This window comes from Rhinichthys klamathensis, unplaced genomic scaffold (assembly GCF_029890125.1).
Source record: "Rhinichthys klamathensis goyatoka isolate OS25496 unplaced genomic scaffold, OSU_Roscu_1.1 h1tg000210l_1, whole genome shotgun sequence".
Taxonomy (NCBI): Eukaryota; Metazoa; Chordata; class Actinopteri; order Cypriniformes; family Leuciscidae; genus Rhinichthys; species Rhinichthys klamathensis.
Window position 1 is genome coordinate 796764 of NW_026606735.1, and position 23366 is coordinate 820129.

The 23366-nt window shown below is 36.2% G+C and overlaps 2 protein-coding genes across 2 annotated transcripts; one reads left to right on the forward strand and one right to left on the reverse strand.

Moving 5' to 3' along the window:
- Positions 1-88: 88 nt before the first annotated feature.
- svopa (SV2 related protein a) lies at positions 89-13324 on the reverse strand. Its single transcript, XM_056263821.1, has 16 exons — positions 13026-13324; positions 8846-9006; positions 7960-8045; positions 6486-6584; positions 6239-6310; positions 6024-6148; positions 5261-5324; positions 4843-4968; positions 4580-4708; positions 3892-3965; positions 3586-3662; positions 3264-3368; positions 3052-3163; positions 2791-2872; positions 2022-2111; positions 89-1253 (listed from the first exon to the last, which is right to left on the reverse strand). Exons 1-16 carry the CDS (start codon positions 13058-13060, stop codon positions 1041-1043), a joined length of 1650 nt encoding a protein of 549 aa, XP_056119796.1. The 5' UTR covers positions 13061-13324; the 3' UTR covers positions 89-1040.
- A 1334-nt stretch (positions 13325-14658) lies between these two features.
- usp30 (ubiquitin specific peptidase 30) lies at positions 14659-23306 on the forward strand. Its single transcript, XM_056263822.1, has 13 exons — positions 14659-14809; positions 15493-15602; positions 17486-17668; positions 17760-17863; positions 19529-19627; positions 19725-19770; positions 19854-19948; positions 20095-20154; positions 20309-20395; positions 20491-20571; positions 21024-21246; positions 21885-21987; positions 22104-23306. The coding sequence occupies exons 1-13, from the start codon at positions 14739-14741 to the stop codon at positions 22348-22350; spliced, it is 1509 nt and encodes a 502-aa protein (XP_056119797.1). The 5' UTR covers positions 14659-14738; the 3' UTR covers positions 22351-23306.
- Positions 23307-23366: the final 60 nt, after the last annotated feature.

Here is a 23366-nt window from a genome sequence, read left to right on the forward strand (position 1 = left end):
AAATGACCGAATATATAATTGAGAAGTCGAGCTAAAGAAACAAAGACAGTATGACAGTAATAAAAAATATACTTGATCTACAGACCTGTTCAGATGAAAGCCACTTGCTATTGTTTTATTGTTACTGAGTTGTATTTTAGGATTCAGTAACCTTTGATATGCCAGATTATAAGGGAACAACTGGAGTTTTGTACATGAATGAGAATTTTACATGAGTGATTGCAGGTGGCAGCCAGTGAGAGGACAAAGGGAGGTGCTGAGTGGTATGAAATGAAGACTTTGATGCCCACTAGATAACGTCACTGGTGTCAGCCAAAGTCTAACACTATCAATGGCTTAACATTTAACCAACTTAAAGTATGGTAAATGGTCCTTTGAGAGAGAAAAAAGCAAGATAACAGAGACCAAAAACTGGTGCAATGTCTGATTTATAGCAGCATCCGGTCTCTGCTTCGATGAATAGATAAAAGTTGTCATGACCTCCCCAATGGAATGCTGGGAGTGGAGTGTAAGGCCCTCTTAAAAAATAAAATAAAATCTTTCTACTCGCTCTCATACCAAACCTGTCACAAACACACATACTCTTGTGCTTTCTTTCAACTTCAAGACTTCAGGACTTTAAAAGTTCAAATCTTTCGTTCTTCTCCTAAACACCCCCAAATACTCTTCAAATCCTTTGAACATATGAGAGTGATGATGGTTTTCATGTGTTAAACTGCATAATGCAATTATAGATCTATTTTCAACCCATTTACTGTTGTATTCCCTGGGAATGAGGCAAAAGGGGATTATTATGTGATGGAAATCTATTCCCTGTTTATTTTTCTGGTCCGGAGGTTCATAAAGAGAAACCTTGCAACCTTTGGTGGGGGAAAGTGTCATTAATGGACTGATTTAAATCAAAACCAAGCAGTTCTTAAAACAATTAAAACTGCGATTCCTTTGTGGACACACATTTTATTTTACAGATAATATTCCCCACTTCCATCTAAGACCAATTTCTTCTATAAAGTCTTTCCAAACCCCTCTGTAGTGTTCCCTCAGTCTTGTGATCCAGAGCTGGAATGTGGAATCCCTCCCGGGCTGTGGTCTGAGGCCCGTCCCATCATCTCCTGACCCCACTCTCTGTGACTGGACTCCTGGAGGCCCCGTCCTGTGGTCTCTATGGGCAGTGCACAGGAAGCAATAGCAGCCAGCAAACAGCAGCAACAGTACACTGACAGAGTCAGATACACTGATGATTCCAGCAACACCTTCAGGAAGGAAGCAGAGATGGATAGAACATGTCAAATTTCTCTGGATCTCAGATTCACATTGGGGTTAGTAAGATTTTTTGCTGTTTTGAAGGAAGTTTCTTATGCTCACCAAGCCTGCATTTACTTGATACAGTGTAAAAACAGTAATAGTGTGAAATATTATTACAATTAAAAATTCCTGTGATTGCAAAGCTGGTGTCACATGATCCTTCAGAAATATAATATGCTGATTTGCTGCTCAAGAAACATTTCTTATTATTATTATCGCAGTATTTTGTGGAAACTATACTTTTCTCTTTTTTTCAGGAATCGTTGATGAATAGAAAGTTTAAAAAAGATGACAGTATCTAATAGTTCTGTATAGACAAAAATGTGAACTAAAACTTGTGGTTTAAGTTGGCTATAGTTTTCTTCATTCACTTAGAATAACATTAAGCACAACATATTAATGAAACATAATATCTTCATGAAAACATTTACACACATATGCACACTTAGGGAATGAGACTCATTGTTTTTTTAAGTCATATTTCTGGTGAGAATCTCTTTGAACTGTTGTTGTTCGTAGAGTTAGTTTTTGCGAGCTGGACTCCGAATCATGTTGCCCACATGAGCAGCACAGATCAACATATCAGAGCAGGTGCCCTAACTGATTTCCAATAAATTAAGACAAAGAAAAGAAAATATATTGTATCTCCAACATTAGGGTTAGAGTATTCTGTATTTTTAAGTATTTTTTCATTTTCTAGATAGTGTTATCCACACCTGTGCCACAAATGGTGTGATAAGAGCTCCAACTCGGGCCATCCCACTACTGGTGCCCAAACCCAGTGCTCTCGTCGCTGTGGGATACACCTGTAAAAGACACCAAGAGAGAGATAACCATTATCTTCTCATTTAACATTGAACTATTACTTAACCACTGAGTGAATGGACTTACATGATCTACATGGATCCATTATTTCCCTAAAGTTTCTTCAGCATGATTTTATGCTATAAACACTTTCAAACCCAGTTAAATATCCCAGACAAAGATTAATGTAGTTAAGAAAAATGCCTCTCTCCTTTAGGTAATATACAGTCAAGTAACTATGTAACTACGCAATAAAATGACCTCAATGACAGTAATGTCAAAGTCAACATACAGACACTGCGTGTAATATTCAACCATCCAATCATTTATCTGGAGATGAACTCCAGTAGTTTATGAAAAAAAAACGTAGGATGACAAAGTGGCCTGTTTTATTTCAGGTGAGTTGTTGCAATTGCTGCCAAGTGGTGGGAGTGAGCCAGGAATTGGACGTTTCCCAAGGTCAAAATCCTTCTCTAGCGCAGCTGTTGCCTTGAGAGAAACATTTAACACCACATTGATAGTCTACAGGCTTTACTCTCCTTACAATTTATCTGCCAAGAGTGTCACATTTTGCTGTGTTTCTATTTCACATTCTTTTGACATGGCAAAGAAGGATAGAGCTTTGCCTTTGAGCCTCAGTTCTTCCAAGAAATAGAAACGATATATTAACTGAGTTCTCACCTCAGGAGTATACACATATGCAGCCTGGAAACCTCCAGCGATGAAGGCCCTCGCAATGAATATAAATACTGTCAAAGAAGTCCTGCAATAAAGGGAATAGTCAGGCTATATGGCATAATGTATCAAAGATGTCACATTAGAAAGAAATACTAGTTTGATTTTCCATGACATGTGGATGTAGATGTACAGTATGTTCACATTTGAGATTAACACAGGCTCGAGTGCTCTAGGAAAATGTCCGTAATGGATGTGCTTTCTGACCTTCCCACGCAGCCGTAGAGCGGCACAATGCAGAGGGAGAAGACAAAGAAACACAGTGCCATAGTCTTCCTCCTTCCTAAGCGATCAATTGCCCACAGGGTCACCAGCAGGCCTGTGATGCATCGATCAATACATTCATCACATTTTATTTTTTGCCTGCCATAAGTTACTTAAAAATGAGATGTTAATGGTGTTATAATTCAAAGATGTACCTGGAAACTCAGAAAGTGTGGTCCATAGAAGGTCTTTGTAATCATCTGAATTCAGATATTTGCACTCCAAACTACATCCTGGGTCCCTTTTTCTGCCCTTCCCCCCTAGGGAGTGATACACGACCAATATATGCATACAGAATACATTGGTTGTATTTGGTTCGTTTTCTACCACACTATAGTTTGAAATGTATAACACATACTGATTTTTACTGATATAGTATACAGTATATTAAATATGGTATTCTATTCCATACTTGGCCTTTACATTCTCACTATGCTGCTCCAGTCTGTTTTTAAACACACAATATCTGTCACTCACCACCACAGGCGCCTCCCTCCTGGAAAAGCTCGGTCGTCAGCAAAACCACACCATAATATGAGAATGCATTAGAGAACCTGCAACAGGAAGTGTATAATAATATAATAAAATAAACAGAATATGAATGCAGGCAGCAAGAACTAAACATTGTGAAATATTTGAGTAAAATTGTGAAATAAAAGAGTGAGATCTGACAAATCTCAAGGAACAAAAAGTCCTTTTAAGGATTAGTGGACATCTACATTCGTGATTTAATGACTGTTTACACAGTAATTTCTAGGAATCAGTATTGTAGGACTCTTTTACCATATGAACCAGAGCAGAACAGTAGTCCAGCGCAAGGGTGGAGAGAAAAGATCCCGAAGTTTCCCCCTGTCCTCCTAAACACAGAAAACAACAATTATACTCAAAATAAGGAGAGATGACATATAAATAACAATATTTATATATACTATAAATTGTGTAAACATTTTTTTGTATATATTTTTAAAATGTCATTTATTTCTGTGATGGCAACACTGAATTTTTAGCATCATTACTCCAGTCTTCAGTGTCACATGATACTTCAGATTCATTCTAATATGCTGATTCGCTGCTCAAGAAATATTTCTTATAATTATCAATGTTGATAATTAGTTTTTCACAAATGTAGAATCATTTTATGTGCAAACATGTTAATGAATCATAATTTATGCATGAAAACATTTAAACACATATGCAGTTGTCTATTCCTTCCCTTTTTTTAAATCATATTTTTGGTAGGAAACTCTTTCAATTATCGTTGTTTGTAGAGTTAGTTTTTGCGAGCTGGACTCAAAATCATATTGCCCACCTGAGCATATGGGCAATAATATCAGAGCAGTAGCCCCCAACTGCCACAGATTCAACAGCATTGTATTATAAGAAGTGTTTCACTGTTTTCCATTAAAGAAAGCCATATTGATATATATAAAGTAATATACTAATATATAAGTATATTTAACTAGTACCTTACCTGTCTGGCCACTATGAGTTTTCCCAGTGGCATGGGGACATTATTCTCTGAAGCAATGCGTTTGAGTGTGTTCAAAGCCTTCTCCTGATTTCCTGTCAGAACGTCGTAACGAGCACTTTCTGGCAGCCACTGTTGATGTGCATTTGACATTTAGTTTACTCTTTTGTTCAGACAATATATTGCTCACACCACAAAAAAAAAAAACTTTTCATATCTAGCTCTAAGAGAGAGAACAAACTGATATTTGAAAACTTCATACTTACAAAGCAAAAAAAAGCAAAAATGAAGAGTGGAATAGTGGAGAGGGCCAGCAGCCAGCGCCAGCCCAAAGTAGGCATCACCAAAATAGCCAGCAGCACTTCAAATACTGTACCCAACGCCCAGAATATCTATAGCAGATCAGAGGGAAAGAGATTTTTAGAATAAAGACTAAGACAAGTTATCCTGGTTATGATGACTCCATGTTTTGGTTCAACTTATAACTGAAACAGTTTAATCAGGGCTTTGATATCTGTACCTAAACAATAGAATAGAATAGAATAGAATAGAATAGAATAGAATAGAATAGAATAGAATAGAATAGAATAGATTAGATTAGATTAGAATATAATAGAATAGAATAGAATAGAATAGAATAGAATAGAATAGAATAGAATAGAATAGAATAGAATAGAATATTACCTCTATCAACAGAATGCAAGTGGCTCTGGACCGCATAGGGAGAAACTCAGCATACAATGTTACTCTTAGAGGAGAGAGCAAAGGTTTCTGTAAGTCTCTAAATATTTAATGATGTTGTTAGATGAAAGTGGCACATTCAGATTAATCACAGTAAAAAAAAAAAATACTGGAGAACCTACAGATTAATTTAAGCTTAAATTTTAGGTTAACATCTTGCAAATCTCCTTATAATTCACTAAATGTTTGTGCACTACCATTTAAAAGTTTGGGGTCAGTAGGATGTAAATAGAAATTGATACTTTTATTTAGCAAGGATGCATTAAATTAATCAAAAGTGAAAGTAAAGACTGTGGTTCTTTCTATTCATCAAAAAAAATCCTTAAAGAAAATGTATCATGGTTTCCACAGAAATATTAAGCAGTAACAACTGTTTTTAACATTGATAATAATAAGAAATGCTTCTTGAGCACCAAATCATCATATTAGAATGATTTCTGAAGGATCATGTGACACTGGAGTAGTTGGAGTAATGATGCTGAAAATCAGCTTTGCCATCACAGGAATACATTTTAAATACATATAAATAGAAAACAGTTATTTTAAATTGTTATAATATTTCACAATATTACTGTTTTTACAGTTTTTTATTGTTTTTCAAAATAAATGCAGCCTTGGTGAGCATATAAACGGCTTTCAAAAACTTTAAAAAGTCTTACTGACTTTTGAACAGTTGTGTATGTATTTAGATTTGCGTCACACTTACGATTGTGGAGCCCCTCCAATACCGAAGCCCACCAGAGCTCTGAGGAACAGGATCCATCCGTATATAGGTGCAAATGCACTGAGGAGCCCATAGAACAGGGTCCACAACACACTCATCTTCAAACCCTGCCACAAACACACACAGTGTTATATAATTAACATTTGTCCAGCTATATCGTTGCACATACTGCTCTTTCAATTTATGAACATACTCACTGTTTTTCTCCCATATTTATCAGATATGTTCCCCCATAATGAAGAACTGATCATCATTCCAATAAATACAACCTGTTTCAGAGAAGGGAAGAAACACAGTTATTCATAACAATGTGGTTAATCAGGAAAACACATTAAGGAGCAGCTGATGCAAAGCTTAACAGAATAAGAAAACCAATCATACTGCCAAACCTATCTAAAAAGCAAGAGAGGAGTCATTATTGACTAAAGGAGTAGTGTACAGTACCGAAGTTAGCAGTGCCACCTGCCAGCTGGGCAGTGCCCACTCACAGTGCAGTTGAGGGGCCAATATACTGAGAATCATCATCTCCATGGCGTCGGCCATCTGCACATAAATAAAATCATCGGGAATATGGAAATAAATATAGCAACTACTAATTCTGACTACACAATTGGTAGGTAAGCTGAAAATGTACGGCTTATAAAAATGATACTGTCTTTCTAGAATCCAAGGTCAACTGATTATAATAGAGTGCAACAGTCAGGTTCCGGAAGTAAAAACTCCATTAATTTTCTCCATAGGGAAATAGATTTTTAACGATAACTTATAAACCTTTAAAGGCAGACCACGTTAACTACAAAGTTGTTAACCCAAGGTATTTGCTTCTGCCTTAGCCGTCAGCCAGCATTATTTCAACTTATTCTTAAAACAATAGTGTTTAACAGCAGAATTTGTGGTGAAAGCTACATTACTCGTGATGCTGTAAAGAAAATTCCCCCATTCAGAGAGTCGCCACAATCAAAACGCACCAAAATAGCTCTTTAGCTCCGCCTACTCCCATGAAGCACTGCGAATGACCTAATCGAGTCGATCTCCCTATGCTCACAAAATACTTGAATATTTGTATATATGTGCATATATTGCAATAAACTTAAAATAGATTGTTTGTATATATATATAATTAACATTTGTTAATAAGTAGTTTTATATTTCTCCATTGTTTTTAATTCAATTAGTGTTCACAATGCCTCATGGGATTGTAGTTCTTTCTGTCACTAAACTTCAACTTCAACTTTTATTTATTTATATATATCACATTTAATCGCAACGTTGTTTCCCAAAGTGCTTCACAGTTTACGGTAAAAACATACAACTATAAAAACATTTATCAAGCCTAGCAGATGAAGGCATGACTACACACTCTTAGACTCTTACACACTACACATACCCCTCACCCAACAGTATAATGAGATCAGTGTAGAGAGAAAAAAACAAACTAAAAATAAGTTATAACTACAATGTACACTACCCTTCACTAAAAGCTAAGTTAAAAAGCTAAGTTTTTAACTGAGACTTAAAGATTTCTATTGTTTGAGCTAATCCCTTTGACTTCTTTTTAGAATAGGTGACCGCCAGCAAGGATTGGTTCGTTGATCTTAATGTCCTGCCTGATGTGTAAGAATCTATAAGGTAATAAAGCAGTTAAGTCCATAGTCTTTTGCCTTTGTATTTTGTCTGATTTTCAATACTTTACTTCAAATCAAAGTTTTTGTTGATTAGCTTGGTTCATGGCTGTAACGCTTTAACAAAAACGTAAAAATATATATATATATATATATATATATATATGGGAGAAATGAATGGAAAAAATACTTCCGGAACCAGCGCCTCTGACTGTTACACTCTATTATACAGTGTTGTGAGGGTACGACAATTATTCCCTCTTTACATTTCTTTTTGTATTGTACAGTATTGTTACCCATGAAAGTCCAGTCAGGATGGACAGTTTCCACTGGAATGTCCCAAAGCCAATGGCTTCCACTGCATCCTCAACCATGAATGTATCTGTTGAAAGAGTAACATATGGAGAGTAGTTTAGCCTTAAAGATGTTCAGTGAGCTGTCTGATAATGCAAATCCACTATCCTTTGTAGGAGGCATTTACATGCTCACAACAGTGTTATTTCAGTATTATTTATAAACTATTATAGTATTTATTCATATTGTGAATCAGCTTTTATTTTTGTATATAACATTTTCATTTAGTTTTAGCATTTCCTATGTGCATTTGTCATTTATTAGTTTAGTTTTATTATATTTCTATTAAGATTTAGTTTATTTTTATTTCAGTTTTAATCATTTTAGTACTTCAATTTAAACTTATTTTTATTTCAGATCAAGGAAAACATCTTGAAACTATGCTTGCTGGAAGGACCTTTGTTAAGTAGTCTCAGAAGGTGCTCTTTGGTTGGGTTTCAAACTTGTATTTATAGAAAAAGAGATCCAAGGCACTTCTTCTGGTTCAAAAAAAGTTTTAAAGCCTTTATTCAAATCATGGCTCACTCTAGAGAAACATTAAAAATAACTAAAACACTGCACACTGATGCATTTCGACATTCAGCCTTCCTCAGAGTGTTTCCATTTTTGTTTATTTCAGTTAGTTGCCAAGGCAATGTTTCTCATTTACATTTAAACTTTTTCCTCTATTCAGCTTTATTTCATTGACAAAAACTATTTTTAATAGTTTTAATTTAAAGTAACAAACCTAGATTAAAATCTCCAATAAATATATATAAAAATGTTACAAAAATGTTACAAAAAAACATAGCTAGTGATCAAAAAGCTATATTAATTGGCTAATCATACCATCAGTGGGGTTGGCAAATTCCCGAGGCACCGGAGCACCATCGGCCAAGGATACAGACTCCATATCCGTCCGTCCTCCCTCCACCTGCAAAGCCTCTTCCCTGCTGCCATACTCATCCTCTGAGCGAGCGCTTTCACCTGTACGCCGAAATTTCACCACTCTGTCAGAGAGAGACGAACAGGCAAGCAGAAAATCAGGTACAGTATCAATCAGGTAATTCTGTAGCATTTGCATTCGGCTGCGACCCATTGACTAAAACAACCGGTAAGGGGAGGATTGATATATGAAATATATATATATATAATGAAATATCTTTTTGCAGTGGCTGTTTTCAATAAACATGAAGAAAGATCACACAATGATGCCTGGCAGCTTAATCACAGGTCTAGCAATGCCTATACATGATATAGCAGCAGCTAACACACCATGCATCCAATATACTATTTACTGTAATGTGGCCGTGCAAAATAAATCATTTGACAGAACAAGCATCTGCATATGGAATACAGATGCAATGTGTGGGACAGAATGATGCACATAACAAGAGACTGTTGCCAAGGAACTTCCTGTTTGTGCAATCCCTCTTCTGGTGTTCTAGAAAAAAAAAAAACAGGAGAAAAAGCCAGCATGATGTGTGAAGAGACAGTGGAGTGATGTTTGAAACTGTGACTCACAACCGTCAGCCTTTAAATGGCAACTGGATGACAGGTATTTTCTCACTGAATGAAAACTGCTGTTTAAAAACAACAGTGACAGATGCTCCAGTGGTAGTCGGGTATATTTTTACTTTACAAATATCTCCGCGGCTTTGACGACAGATTGGACCAGGGAGCAGTAAGTAAGAGGAGCACGCAGATAACTGTAATCGCAGGGCTCACAGCGACACTATGAGCAATAAAGCCTTCGTGAGCAGACAGGCAGTGTAATTAAACAGACGACCTCTCCGCGCTCAGCAGAGACAAACAGTATCTCGAGAGCATTCAAAAAACACAAAACTAGGATGAAGATATAAATCATCAATGACAGAACAGACCTGCGCTCCATTAATGACTGCAAGCATAAAGAAAATGCTAAGAATGAAGGATGATTGTTACAATTATTTCCATAAAGCATGGAAAAAGCCAAGCTGAAACAAGCATATCAGCAATTAAGAGCGCTGCCATCATGATTCCTGCACACCATCAGATGGCGACCGGGCCTACTGCCAAGCATCAGAAGCACAGGAAGAACATCAGCATAAGCAGATTATTCAAAACTCTTATGAATCAGTGGAAGCACATTTACTGCAACACAGATGAATGAAAGAATGAATGGCATTGGCATTTATTTAGTGCTTTACTAATATACTACTGTGCCCCCAAAGCACTTTACAATCATATCAGGGGCTCTCCCCTCAACCACCACCAGTGTGCCGCATCCACATGGATGAAGCGACGGCAGCCACAGAGCAACGGCTCACCACACGCCAGCTAAAGGTGGAGAGGAGAGAGAGTGTTTTTTTGTAACATTTCAATTCAAAGGATGGGGATTATAGGAGGCCGTGATTGATAAAGAGGGAATTTAATTTGGCCAGGACACTGGGGTTCCACCCCTACTCTTTACGAGAAGTGCCGTTGGATTTTTAATGACCACAGTTAAACCAGGATCTTGGTTTAACGTCTCATCCGAAGGATGATCATAAAAAGGTTAAAGCCCAATGACACACAAGGGCAAATTTCTATTTATTTTTATCTTGTACTGTCTTGTTAAGATGCCAAGACTAAAATATGTTGTTGTTCAGGATTGACCTTATTCCATTTCAAAACAGTCAACATTTATGCTGTAAATATGTTTGTAAATTCAACAGAAAAATGTTACAATAAAAAGCTGATTACATAAAAGATGAATATTATATTAGATTTAACACTCCTAGGTGTTGTTAGGACATTTTAGACAGATTTCTTTTTTATAAATTATTACTTCATCTGAATGGTATGAAAAAAATGGGGACTTCTTTCGAATTCTATGGTGATAAAACAAATTGTCACACTTGTGTTGTTCGCAGTCAGAAATTACCACCATAGGAAATTAATGGGAAATACAAAAAATATAAAAAAGAGAGCAATTTTTTTGGGGAGGGTACAATCTCCAAATCAGCCACATTGCAGAAAAAAGCACACAGTGAAGGGGTGACACTGAAATATATAGAGTGCAAAATAGGCACACTCCACCCAAACCCCACCCTCATACATAATATGAACTGGTTTGACTGCAACACAAAGCAAGTTTTTGCAAATGTGGAAAATAAAATCAATAATTCAGCCACAATGCCATAAAAAAAAGCAACAAGGAAGGGGTTACACTCTAAAACATCAAGAGTACAAAACATACACTCAAACACACATTGACTTACACACTCTCACAGACACACACAACTATTATACACGTATACATGAACTGGTGTTGCTGTAACAATATGGCAAAATTGAGCCAGAAGACTCAAATAAGAGGTTGAAATCAAATCAGACCCAGATTGATTAAGCTCTGATAAAGAATTCATTTTCAATTTGTTACATTTTTATAGAATTTTGATGTTTTAACAAAATGTCTTTCTCTGCGTTCAGGTTTGACTGTAGTAAAATTATTGGAAAAACTGACACTTCAAATCAACATATCAAACAAAAAGTCTTTGAGAATGTCTAAATATATATCCAAATCCACAGCCAAATAAAAGTAAGTTTCTGTCTAAAAACAACTATAGAATATATATAAGCCTCTTTATATAGAGATAAATATGAATCTACTGGTTACACCATGGCATTAAAGATGTTTTCCTTATTTTACTCCCATCAGATGACACTAATCTGCCTTCAAAAATTGGATTTTAAATATCGTCTCTATTTTAAAATACAGCTTTAAACAATCTTGCTTTGAAATAATCTATATTGTTAAAAGCGCTATATAAATGAAGGTGACTTGACTTTAATGGACAAATAAATAAATAGAATTTTTTTTGGTGAAAATTATCATTATCATGATAATTTTCATCATCTCTTCACTGATGACGTGTACACAACCTGCCACTCACATGAGATTACAGCAATCATGTATCATTACATATCATATATTATTGCATAAATATTAATTAGTAACATAAAATTCTCTCAAAATACAAAATAAAAAAATATTATTGAACAAAAATATATTACATTGATTTGACTGAAAATAAAAAAAGTTACATTTTAGGTGTTCGGTCACTTTTGACTGAAACAACACAAGTGTGACTCCCAAATAAACAATAACAGAGGGTTAACAGACAATAAATGTAATTTTAGTGTAAAATACTGTAAAAAAAAAAGAAGAAGAAAAAAAGAAAAAGAGATGGGTTTTGGAAGCAAAAATAATGTATTACCATATATGTCATTTATAATAAAAAATGAAATATGATGAAAATAACATTACATTTAACAGGACAATACAGTATAGTTAAAATATTAATAATGTATTTTATAATAGCTTTTTATATATTTTTATTGTAAAATTAAGAAGGGTTTTTCTTCAGTGTATTCTTAACCTTGGGTTAACATGTTTTTTTTAACCCTGCCACATTTGTAAAGGGCTTAGCACTGTATTTAACCCTGGGTTAAGAAGCCCTGTCCCAGAAATAATTTAAAATGCGAACAATCTGAAAAGTCACAACAGGATTTTCATTTTCTAAAAAGCCAATCAAATTAATCTGAATAGCTCTCAAAGTGATATTGGCCGAAATTTTGATCTGTGAGCAGAATGAGTGTCTATATCAATAAAACACATACACAAACCATTGTGTTATTTAATGGAAGGTGTCATGACATGTACAATGCAAATGAACAAAAAGACGAGGAAATGGTCTTTGCAACACAAGGTTACATGCTTTAACATGCATAAATAAGCTGTTTAATCTACTTGAGCTGTTTACCGAACATGCACCTCTGCCAATTCATAAATCCCAAATGTGCGTATCCATATTCTACATCAAACAGCATTATGTAAGCATTGATTTATTTATTTTTTAAAGTTGCATAAATATCAATGTCACGTTGTTTACGGCACATTCTAGTCGCTGTAGGTCACTAAAAGGGCTTAAATGAACGGAAGAGTGTTTGCATGATGGCTCAGGTCGCGTGCGGATGAAAGGAAAAGGATGAAAAGAACACTCACGGGAGCTGCCTTAACTGAAACAAATCATCGTCCATTATCGGTCTGTTCGTCGGACTGACGGAGTCTTTGTCTCATCGCCGTTACATTGCTGTCGAGTCGAGTCTGATTTCAGCACCACAGGCGTGAGGACCGTGAAGCGCTCAGAGAGGGGCGGTGTTGTGCGGAGCTGCCATGATTCCTGCGCCTGTCGTGTCGTCGTCGTGTCGCTCCTGCTGGATCTCTGCAAAGGCTGGAACGCCCGTGTCATACCAAAGCACCAGCAGGGAACTGTGAATATGTTCTGGAGATGATGAATCAAGACAATACACTTTGCCATCCATGTCATTGGATCAACCCCCCCCCCCCCCCCCCCCCCATTCATGTTGTTTTTTATTTGTATTTGTTTTTATTTATTATTTATATAGATTAGTACACTGGCCTTCATGTTTCCAAAATGTGAAGTAAATTATATTCATATTTTAAATATCCAATGAGAAAATGTCTGGTTAATAAATTGCATTGAAGCATTTAAAAACTATATACAAATGTAGGCTTGCTAGTGCACAAGGTCATGGCACTGTTTGAAAAATAAATTAAAGCTGATAATTCCTCAAATATCCAGTTTTCCATATTTAGCTGTACAACATTAAGGTAACAGATTTGATTACTGAAGAACTACCGATAAATCAAACAAAATATTAGATGAAGTGATAAAAGATACTCACTTGTCCTTGAAAGGATGATGTAATTTTAACAAGTGATATGATGGTAAGACTTGATGCATAACAAAGATTAGATTTAACAGACAATAAATGTAATTTTGCTGTAAATACTGTTAAAAAAAAGAAGAAGAAAAAAGAGAGAGAGATGGGTTTTGGAAGCAAATGAAATTTACAATTAAAAAATAAAATATTATGATGAAAATAATATCACTATTATTATTTTTATGATTTGTTATCACATTTTTTTCTTTTGTCAAATCAACTAAGATCATTTATGTGGTTCAGATAACAATATTTTGAGTTTCTGTTGATTAAACAAATCTCCTTCATTGTATTAACTAAATGTTTTAAGTTCAATTAACCTAAAATTGTAAGGCAACCAGGTTACTTATTTTTTTAAGTTAAACCAACAATATTTTTTTACAGTGAGGACAATACATATACTTTAACAGTATAGTCAAAATATTAATACTGTATATTTTATAATAGCTTTTTATATTTTTATTGTAAAATTAAGAGTCTTCAGTGTTTTATTCAGTGTTGTCTTTACATATCCAGTTATCCATAATTAGATGTACAAAATCAAGTTAACAGATTTGAATATTGAAGAACTATAAAGAAGTCTACCCAAATATCAGATAAAGTGATAAAAAGGTACTCACTTGTCCTTGAAAAAAAATCACAAATTTAATAAAGCCTTTATAACTGTTTTTTTAATCTAATGAGTCTCTTCTGTAAGTTTATTACCTGGTTTCACTCCATAAATTGGGAATTCTATCCAGCTAATTTGTTAACCCCAGAAGTGCCTTTTCCCAAACAGTAAAGGTGTACATTGAACATTGAATGTTTTTTTCAATGCATTTTTGTACTTTACAAACAAAATCTCATTATAAATACAGCTTTCCCAGCCTTCCATAATTTCCGCTTGCGGCAGCCTCGGTCCTACTCCGTGGAAGGTCCGTCGAACAACAATGCGCAATGTTTAGTTCCGCATATGCGGGCGCAGTGAAATATGCCTTGGTGCAAACAGGGAGCTACAGACAAGCTTGTTCGAGAGTTCTTACGCACTGGATCTGCTGCAAGGTTTGAGTTTGTATGGAAACGTGTGACGTGACGGCTAAATAGTGAATCTGTGTAGCTCAACTAGACGCAGGAAAGGGCAGTAAAGTTGGTCCCAGCTGTTGCACTGGAGGCCACCAGACATTCGCTTTTATTACTGTGTTTGTATTTCATTGATCATCACAGATGAATAAACATGCGAATCTGTCTTTTTTTTGTGTTGCTTTTAGCTAGTCTAGACCCAGTAAACATAAGTGCTGTAATAAACGTGTTCGGATGGTTCTCTTCATAGCTTGATAGCCAACAGTAGCTTAATCAGACTAAACTACTTCATCTGTCTTAAAAATAGATGTGAAATTAGCACTTATAGGTATTTAATGATTCAGAAATCTCTAATTCAGTATGCAGCATGAATCTGAGCACGAAGTGTGGCTTTAAATGTTTTACTCCCTCCCACCCCAAAAAAGTGTGTTGTACGCACTAATGGCTTATGGGCTTTTGCTAGAGAGCCAGACTTAATGCAAACACAGCTGTCAAGGTCAGAGGTAGTCTGCTACAGGTGTCCCTCTGACATGTTTGTTTGTGATCAGTCTACATGTAAGGATCTGTAAATGTGCTCTTTAACTTAGTCACTTCATTTCAATCCAGTTGTCTGTGCTGGATGCAACCAAATTTGAAAACACTGTATTTTTTTCTTTATGTTTCAGGAACAAGATGATGAAAAACTGGGGTGTGATTGGTGGGATAGCTGCTGCCATGGCTGCTGGAGTGTATGTACTATGGGGGCCAATTTCAGACAGGAAGAAGAAGAGAAAAGGTTTGTTTTCTTTTTGGTTAAAAGTCCTCAAGGAAGTTAATGTCATTATGAATTGAATTTTTTTTATGAAATATTGCTGTTTATTTCAAATGATTTATCCATGCAAATCATATTTGTAAATTCATGTGCTTTAATAAAAAAAAAAAAAAAACATTTACTTCAAACAACATCTCTTCACTGATGACGTGTACACAACCTGCCACTCACATGAGATTACAGCAATCAGCAAAAGACATGATCTGATCAATTCCTGGTGGACAAAATCATGTCCCGTCCTAATTTTTTTCTTGTTTAAGTAGCTGTTTCACAGAAGTAGCAAACCACAACAATCCAATCTAATCCCATTGGATAAAATCAAGTCCCGCCCTAGCATCTTGAACAAGCAGAATGTAGGGCGGGGCTTGATTTTATTCAATGGGATTTGATTGGATTGTTGTGATTTGCGATTGCTGTGATTTCATGTGATTGACAGGTTGCCCCGCCCTCGCACCCTTGAACATGGCATCAGAGAAGAGATGTCTCTGCAAGAGGGATGGGAAATTATTTTGATTAAAAGTTACGAGGGCCCATGAAATCAATGCAAAAAAAAATTGAAGTAACACTATGTAGTTTTTCAACCTTCATAATATATTTCAAAGACCCTTGTGATGGTACATCGACTTAAAATAAGTTAAATGACACGTCTGCCATAGCCTGACGTGGTCTGTATCGCTTTTACTGGCACTATGTAACTTCGGGTTTCGGGTAGGAACCCGTGCACAAAAAGAACTACAAAATTCGACTGCTTTACGGCATACGTCACTTCCCCCACCACTTCCTCAAATTGTCTGTGGCCATTGCAGACATCCCAAGTCTCCTGGGAGTCTCCTGCGTCTCCCTGATGCCCGCAAATTAGTTCAGATCAGCCGGAATCTAGAGCGCGCATGCGAGACAGAACATACTGCGCGCATAACATACATAGCGCGAGCACGGCAGAGAGAGAGAGAGCGAGAGACCTTGCGAGTGTGCCTCACGAAAGCTAGTCAACCCGCCACCAATTTAAAACAAGAATTGATTTCATGGTCACTTTAACCTTTATTGTAAAATAGACCGTTCTGGTGCTGGATGTGTAGGGCAATACAGTGCCTCAAAAAAAGGCAAACTAGTACATGTAAGGGATTATATCTTGTAGTATAAGGATGCCACCTCATGAATTTGCTTTTCCCAAATGAAAATGTTTAGAAGTATAAAATATAAAGTAGTAACCATTTTATGATAGCAATGAGGCTCAAGGCTCTGTTACTGTATATTATGAATATAGTAATAGCAATAGGAGTTGCAGGCACTGCATTGTGTTGTGACTGTATTCATTGCTTAAATGAATCATGTCTCTCACAGGTATGGTTATTGCTTATTTAATGAAAATAAGAATAAGATGTATTATTCTGAAATGTCACATACCGAAAATAAACGGATCGCAACACTATTTTAAGAGGCGATAGTTTCCATCCTAGACCTTTAATTAAGAGTTTACCTATCAGTCAATTTAAGCGTGTGCGTAGAATCTGTAGCACGGATGAATCATATACTCACCAATCCAATGTTTTAACTAAAAGATTCTTGAATCGTGGTTACCGTATAGAATGGATCGAAAATGCCAAAAAGAAAATCAATGAGACCTCTCAAATGCAGTGTTTGCGAAAAAAAACGTGATAAGAATACGCAAGTTCTCAATGCCCTCATTTGTACGATAAAGTACTCAGCATTGGGTGCGGAGTTTCGTAGCATTTTAAATAAACATTGGCATATCATTTGCCTTGCTAATAAATTCTTTGGAGCAGCTTTTTCAGTGTGCGGACTTCACACTTCTTTTTTTATTCTGAAATGTATCATTTCTCTCACAGGTATGGTTCCTGGTCTGCTTAATCTGGGGAACACATGCTTTATGAACTCACTTCTCCAGGGCCTGGCAGCGTGTCCTTCCTTCATCAGATGGCTTGAAGACTTTACAAGTGAAAGCAGTGTCCATCCAGAGAGAACAGAGAGAGAGACTCAGCTGTCCAGATCTCTGATGCAGTTACTTAAAGGTTCTTTCCCATTCACTTCAGCGCACACAAATGCACAAAATGTTAATGCACACTAAAAGGGCGATCTCTCCATTTTCCTTCCTTTATAAAGCCCTATCAAGTCATGATCCTGGAGAAGATAACGTTTTAGATGCGGGAGGCCTTTTAGAAGCTCTCAGACTCTACAGATGGCACATCAGCTCCTTTGAGGAACAGGTAGGATGTTCTTAAAGAGTTGCATATTTTGCAGGAATAGTTCACCTAAAAATGGAGGAATTCATTAAAGACCCCCTGTGGTGAAAATCAAGTCTTTAATGTGTCTATGTGGAAATTAATCAGTCAACACCATTGCTGAGTATTTTCTCCTTAAAAATGCAGTGTACAAAAGACAGTCTCAAAAACATGGTTTGAAACCGCCCCTGTTTCCTACCGTCACAAACATGTAACTTCTGCTGCGTCCAAAATCGCATACTCTTTTGAGTAATTACTTCATGACCGCTAAAAAAGTATGTTCTATATAATATGAGTGTGTGTAGGATAAATGTAATCTGGGATGTGCTACATTTGGCATGCTGTCGTCCTACGTTGTCAGTTGCGTCGCTTCACTGCCATTCATAAATCATTTTAATTACCATTATGTGGCTGACGTTGTAGAGAGCCATACATAAAACACATTTATAATTCACTTTTCCTCTTCTTCTGAATCAGTTTATGGTTCAAACTTATATGGCTGAATTAAACCAGTATTTCCACTTGCCATTCTGTAGTGATTACAACAGTAGAGTTGACCGAGTGGATCAGGTAGTCTGAGCTGGTGCGATTGAGTGGAGGCGGGGACTAATTTGCATATTCATGGTTCCGCGTATACTAAATAAAGCAAGGGCATACATTTGTTACATGTGTACATTTCAAGCTATTTTAAAGGAGAACTCCGGCGCAAAATGAACCTTTGGTCTAATTACACATTGTTACCTAGTCAACCGTTATCTGAGATTTGTTTTCATGATCATGATCATCGAATGTAAATAGTTTTATCTCTAAAAACAGTTTAGCTTATAAAGCTAGTATAACGCTAGTATATTGGGCATAGAGAAATGACAAATAAAAATCGCTTGTTAATACCACTAACAAGGCTCAAAATAGCCCCACACTAACACGGTAGCATAATGAGGGTCCCTACCTTCAAACCGAAGCATTGAGAACTTTGTCAGTGTCCAAACAGTTTAATAAGAAGATATTTTAAACATACAGTCAACTTCGCGTACAGACAGGAGCCATCTTTGAAAAACAGTCTCTACCAGTCGATATACGAACGCCGATCCAAGCCTACTGTTCGCGCTCACCTTATCACAACTTATAGCTCGTTCACATCTCACCAGCGCACTTGGATCGGCGTTCGTAGATCAACTGGTAGAGACTCTTTTTCAAAGATGGCTCCTGTCTGTATACGCGAAGTTGACTGTATGTATTAAATATCTTCTTATTAAACTGTCTGGACACTGACAAAGTTCTCAATGCTTCGGTTTGAAGGTAGGGACCCTCATTATGCTACCGTGTTAGTGTGGGGCTATTTTGAGCCTTGTTAGTGGTATTAACAAGCGATTTTTATTTGTCATTTCTCTATGCCCAATATACTAGCGTTATACTAGCTTTATAGGCTAAACTGTTTTTAGAGATAAAACTATTTACATTCGATAATCATGAAAACAAATCTCAGATAACGGTTGACTAGGTAACAATGTGTAATTAGACCAAAGGTTCATTTTGCGCCGGAGTTCTCCTTTAAGGCTTGAAGAAATTTTTGTCCAAATTATAGACTGCAGTGGAACTTTAACTTAAAAATGACAATATAAATGAGCATTTCTTGCCTTCTCTCTACAGGATGCTCATGAGCTCTTTCATGTTCTCACATCATCATTAGAGGAGGAACGGGAACGCCAACCCAGAGTTGCTCACCTGTTCGACATGCAAACACTGGAGGTAAACGAGAGCAGTCACCATTACTGCAAAATTAGGACTCAAAAATAAATAGATATTCCATAGACATTTCTTACCACCCCACTGTTAATGCTTTCAGAAATCTGTGGAGTCCAAAGAAAAAAATATCAGCTGCAGAAGTGGTGGTAAATGAAGACTTTCTTCTTTAAACATTTAGACAATTACCTTTTTTTTTAAGCATTTAGTAATTTATCTTTTTCATCTCCAGGCCCATTACACCCTATTCCAAGTTTATGGAGGACTCGGCACCCTTTTCATGGGCGGTTAACAAGTTATATGGCTTGCAAGCGCTGTGAGCAGCAGGTGACCTTTTTCAGACTTTTTTTTTCATATTCAATTTTAAATAATTGAAATCAATTCAATACATTTTTAAGATTTTAAAAATATTTATGTCTATGGCATCTTATTGAAACAATGGAATTGTTAACCCTCTCCGTTTTTGTTTTCAGAGTCCTGTGCACTATGATTCTTTCGACAGCCTGTCTCTTTCAATCCCTTCAGTACAGTGGGTAATGCAAACTTGTTCAGTAATTCACAATTACATGTGCAAAATAGCTTCCTTAAATATTTTGTCATCACTGTATTCAAATATGACAGTTGAAGTTGCATTACTCAGCAAGCATCTTACAGACAAAAAGTATAGTTGGTGTATCATTCTTTCAGGGCCGACCTGTTACTTTGGACCAGTGTCTACAGCATTTCATCTCCTCTGAAACCATTAAAGAAGTGGAGTGTGAAAACTGTACCAAGGTATCCTATATGTTCAATTTAGCAGGGCAAGTTGCTTTAGTACCATTGTACCTCATCATTTATTTGCTGAACTGATTCTCTCTGTCTCTTTGTAGCAACAGGCCGGAGAGCTTGTAAATGGAGAAGTCCTTGAGAGTCAGAGGACGACATTTGTCAAACAGCTGAAACTTGGGAAGGTATACAGTACACGTTTGAAATTCTCACATTTAGACCAACAGCCTTTCCTGATCTCTGACAGTTGGCTTGTAAATGATTAAAGGCCCGTTCACGCCAAGGAAGATAACTATAACGATAATGTCCACACCAACTCCCAAAATCATTCTGTTTATTCTAAGTGCACACTGGAGTTTTGTCGTCTGCAGCTTTAAATACTCGATGAATGATTGGCTGTCAATGTTTTTATCGTTCATTTGTTGGAAAAAAATTGCTGTGAAAGTGATTCCAACTATATCGTTCCTCTGTGCTGTTATCGTTATTGTTGTGGTGTGGATTCTGCTATTCTTTTAAGTTCAGAACTGTTTTAAAAATGATATATTTATCATTTTAGTTACCGTCCTTGATGTGAACAGGCCTTAACAGCGCTCTTAAGTTGGTTTGTGTGTATGTGTGTATTTCTTTTCACGTTTAGTTGCCTCAGTGCCTCTGCATCCATTTGCAGAGACTGACGTGGTCTAAAGAGGGCACTCCCATAAAGAGACAAGAGCATGTTCAGTTTACTGAGTATTTGTCTCTGGATCGATACAAACATTGCACTGCTGGTCAAAACCTGCTGAGGACCAGCAGAACAAACAAACCCATATCTGCCAAAGCTGCCGGAGAACAAAAAGACAAAACCATTGCCAATGGTGTTGGTAAGAGATGTGAACTTTTCCGTTGGTTATCACTGTGATGTGATGCTGTCGTTATGATCTGTAAATATGGTTTACTCCAGATAAAGGTTTATTTATGTGTTAAACGAATTAAATCTCATTGCAATCATTTAGCTATTTATAATAATAATTATCGTTATTATTAATACTACTAATGCTATTATTATTATTATTTAGAATGTATATAAAATCTCTTAAGATGGATTTTAAAGTTGTCTTTAGATTTGTCAGTATGGATTTACTAATATAGATCAAATATCCTTGCAATCCTTTTGCTATTTATAATAATAACAGTAATGATGATGATTATTTATATTTGTTATTATATATTTATTATATATTATTTATTTAATACTAATACTATTCTATACAATGTATACAAAATATCATTTTATTTTTGAGTGTTCAATGCTGATGTTGTCATTTAGATTTGTGAATATGGATTTACTCTAGATAAAAAGTAATTAATCTATAAAAACCAATCAAATATCCATGCAATTGTTTTTGCTATTTACTATTATTATGAATTGTTATTATATATTTTTCCTATTGAATACATGTATAAATATATTTTTGAGTGTCTTCATTAAGATTAATTTCAATTTCTTTTGCTGATTCAGAACATTGCAACAACAATAAGCCACTGTCCAATGGAACCTTTCCCTCTGTCTTTCTACACTCACCAGGACTGAGCTCACAACTCAACCTCACTTACGACTACAGGTAGATGCATGCATGCTATTATAAAGAGCCTTATTATAATAGAGTTTTTTTTTTTTTTTTAAACTGCTTCTAAGCTGAACTTTTTTTTTTCATACTACCTTAACTTTTTTCCCCAGCCCCTCAGAGTACCTCTTCCGCTTAACAGCTGTGCTGGTTCACCATGGCGACATGCACTCGGGACATTTTATCACTTACCGCCGCTGTCCTGCTGCTCCCCGTGGAACTTCTCCTTTTAGCTCCCAGTGGCTCTGGGTTTCTGATGATTCTGTGAGGAAAGCCAGCCTTCAGGAGGCGCTCTCCTCCAGCGCATACCTGCTCTTTTACGAACGAGTGCGAAGGCACGGTCTGAGGGTAGAAGAGTAACATCCCAGCTGACCCGGGTTACTTATTGTTGGTTTAAATCTAGAATGTTAACCCTTTTCAGGCCGTGCTACTATGGCCAAGTGCAATCGTGCATCCCTGTGCATGCAGTTTGCATGCATGTTGTTTCTGATCTCTCTTTGTGAGAAAGAGAGGGAAGACGAGGGTTCTGTATTTCATAGTTTCCACCTTAATCTTGCTCAGTGTCTACGGCGGTTGTTGTTTTAGTAAACTGCATAGGAATGATGCCAGTCATGATTATTAGTTGCCACTGATATGGGATTCACATTGAGACTTGAACAGGAAAACTCGACGTTTCATGATAATGTTTTTTTGCAAATTGACCCAGAATTGTTGCCTTCCTCATTAAGCTAATGATTTCTTAGACAGAAGATTTTTACGTGGTTTCTCATGCAGTTTTTTTTTTTTATATGTAATTAGCGATGATGTGTCTTTGTCAATGAATTACCCATTGTTAATATTGTGTTTATGCAATTCACATATAACAGTCTTTTGTAACATGTAAACCCCAACAAGTAGTTTGTTTCACATTTTGGAGTAAAGAACACTCAACCACGGGATGGATCCTCATCGGGTGTTTATAGTGTCTACATGTAGATCAGTTTTTCTATAAATCCTCCTTATTTTTTGTTTTGTTTTGTTGTATGATTGACATATCCTATCATTTTAACTTTAGTAAATGCTTAGAAGGGAAATTTAGCAGGGATATGAGAATGGCAACCCATGTTCCAGATCCTGAGTATTTACCACAGATTTTCAGATGACATAAATTATTAGTCTACACCCATTTCCAGTGTTATGTAAGCTCCTTGTTATTTGTTGATTGTAAATTATGCTATTTGCACAAACAATTGTATATTTTTATGGTATTGGTGTGTATGACTGTGTGGGTGAACATTTTTTCACATATAAATAAAATTAATTCCGCAACAGTAATATATTTCCTTTAACCGTTTTCCACTTCTTCACATGTTTTAAATCGCATAGCTAAAAACCTC

Bases quoted from the DNA above. Each gene is read 5' to 3' on its own strand.
- svopa (XM_056263821.1), bottom strand. From the start codon at position 13,060: ATGGACGATGATTTGTTTCAGTTAAGGCAGCTCCC. The intron at 6,311-6,485 runs GTACTGTACACT...TCTCTGAAACAG, and splicing joins AGGTGGCACTGCTAACTTCG to GTTGTATTTATTGGAATGAT. The intron at 3,966-4,579 runs GTAAGGTACTAG...TTCTGTGTTTAG, and splicing joins AACTCATAGTGGCCAGACAG to GAGGACAGGGGGAAACTTCG.
- usp30 (XM_056263822.1), top strand. From the start codon at position 14,739: ATGCCTTGGTGCAAACAGGGAGCTACAGACAAGCTTGTTCGAGAGTTC. The intron at 14,810-15,492 runs GTTTGAGTTTGT...TTTATGTTTCAG, and splicing joins CGCACTGGATCTGCTGCAAG to GAACAAGATGATGAAAAACT. The intron at 20,155-20,308 runs GTAATGCAAACT...TCATTCTTTCAG, and splicing joins CAATCCCTTCAGTACAGTGG to GGCCGACCTGTTACTTTGGA.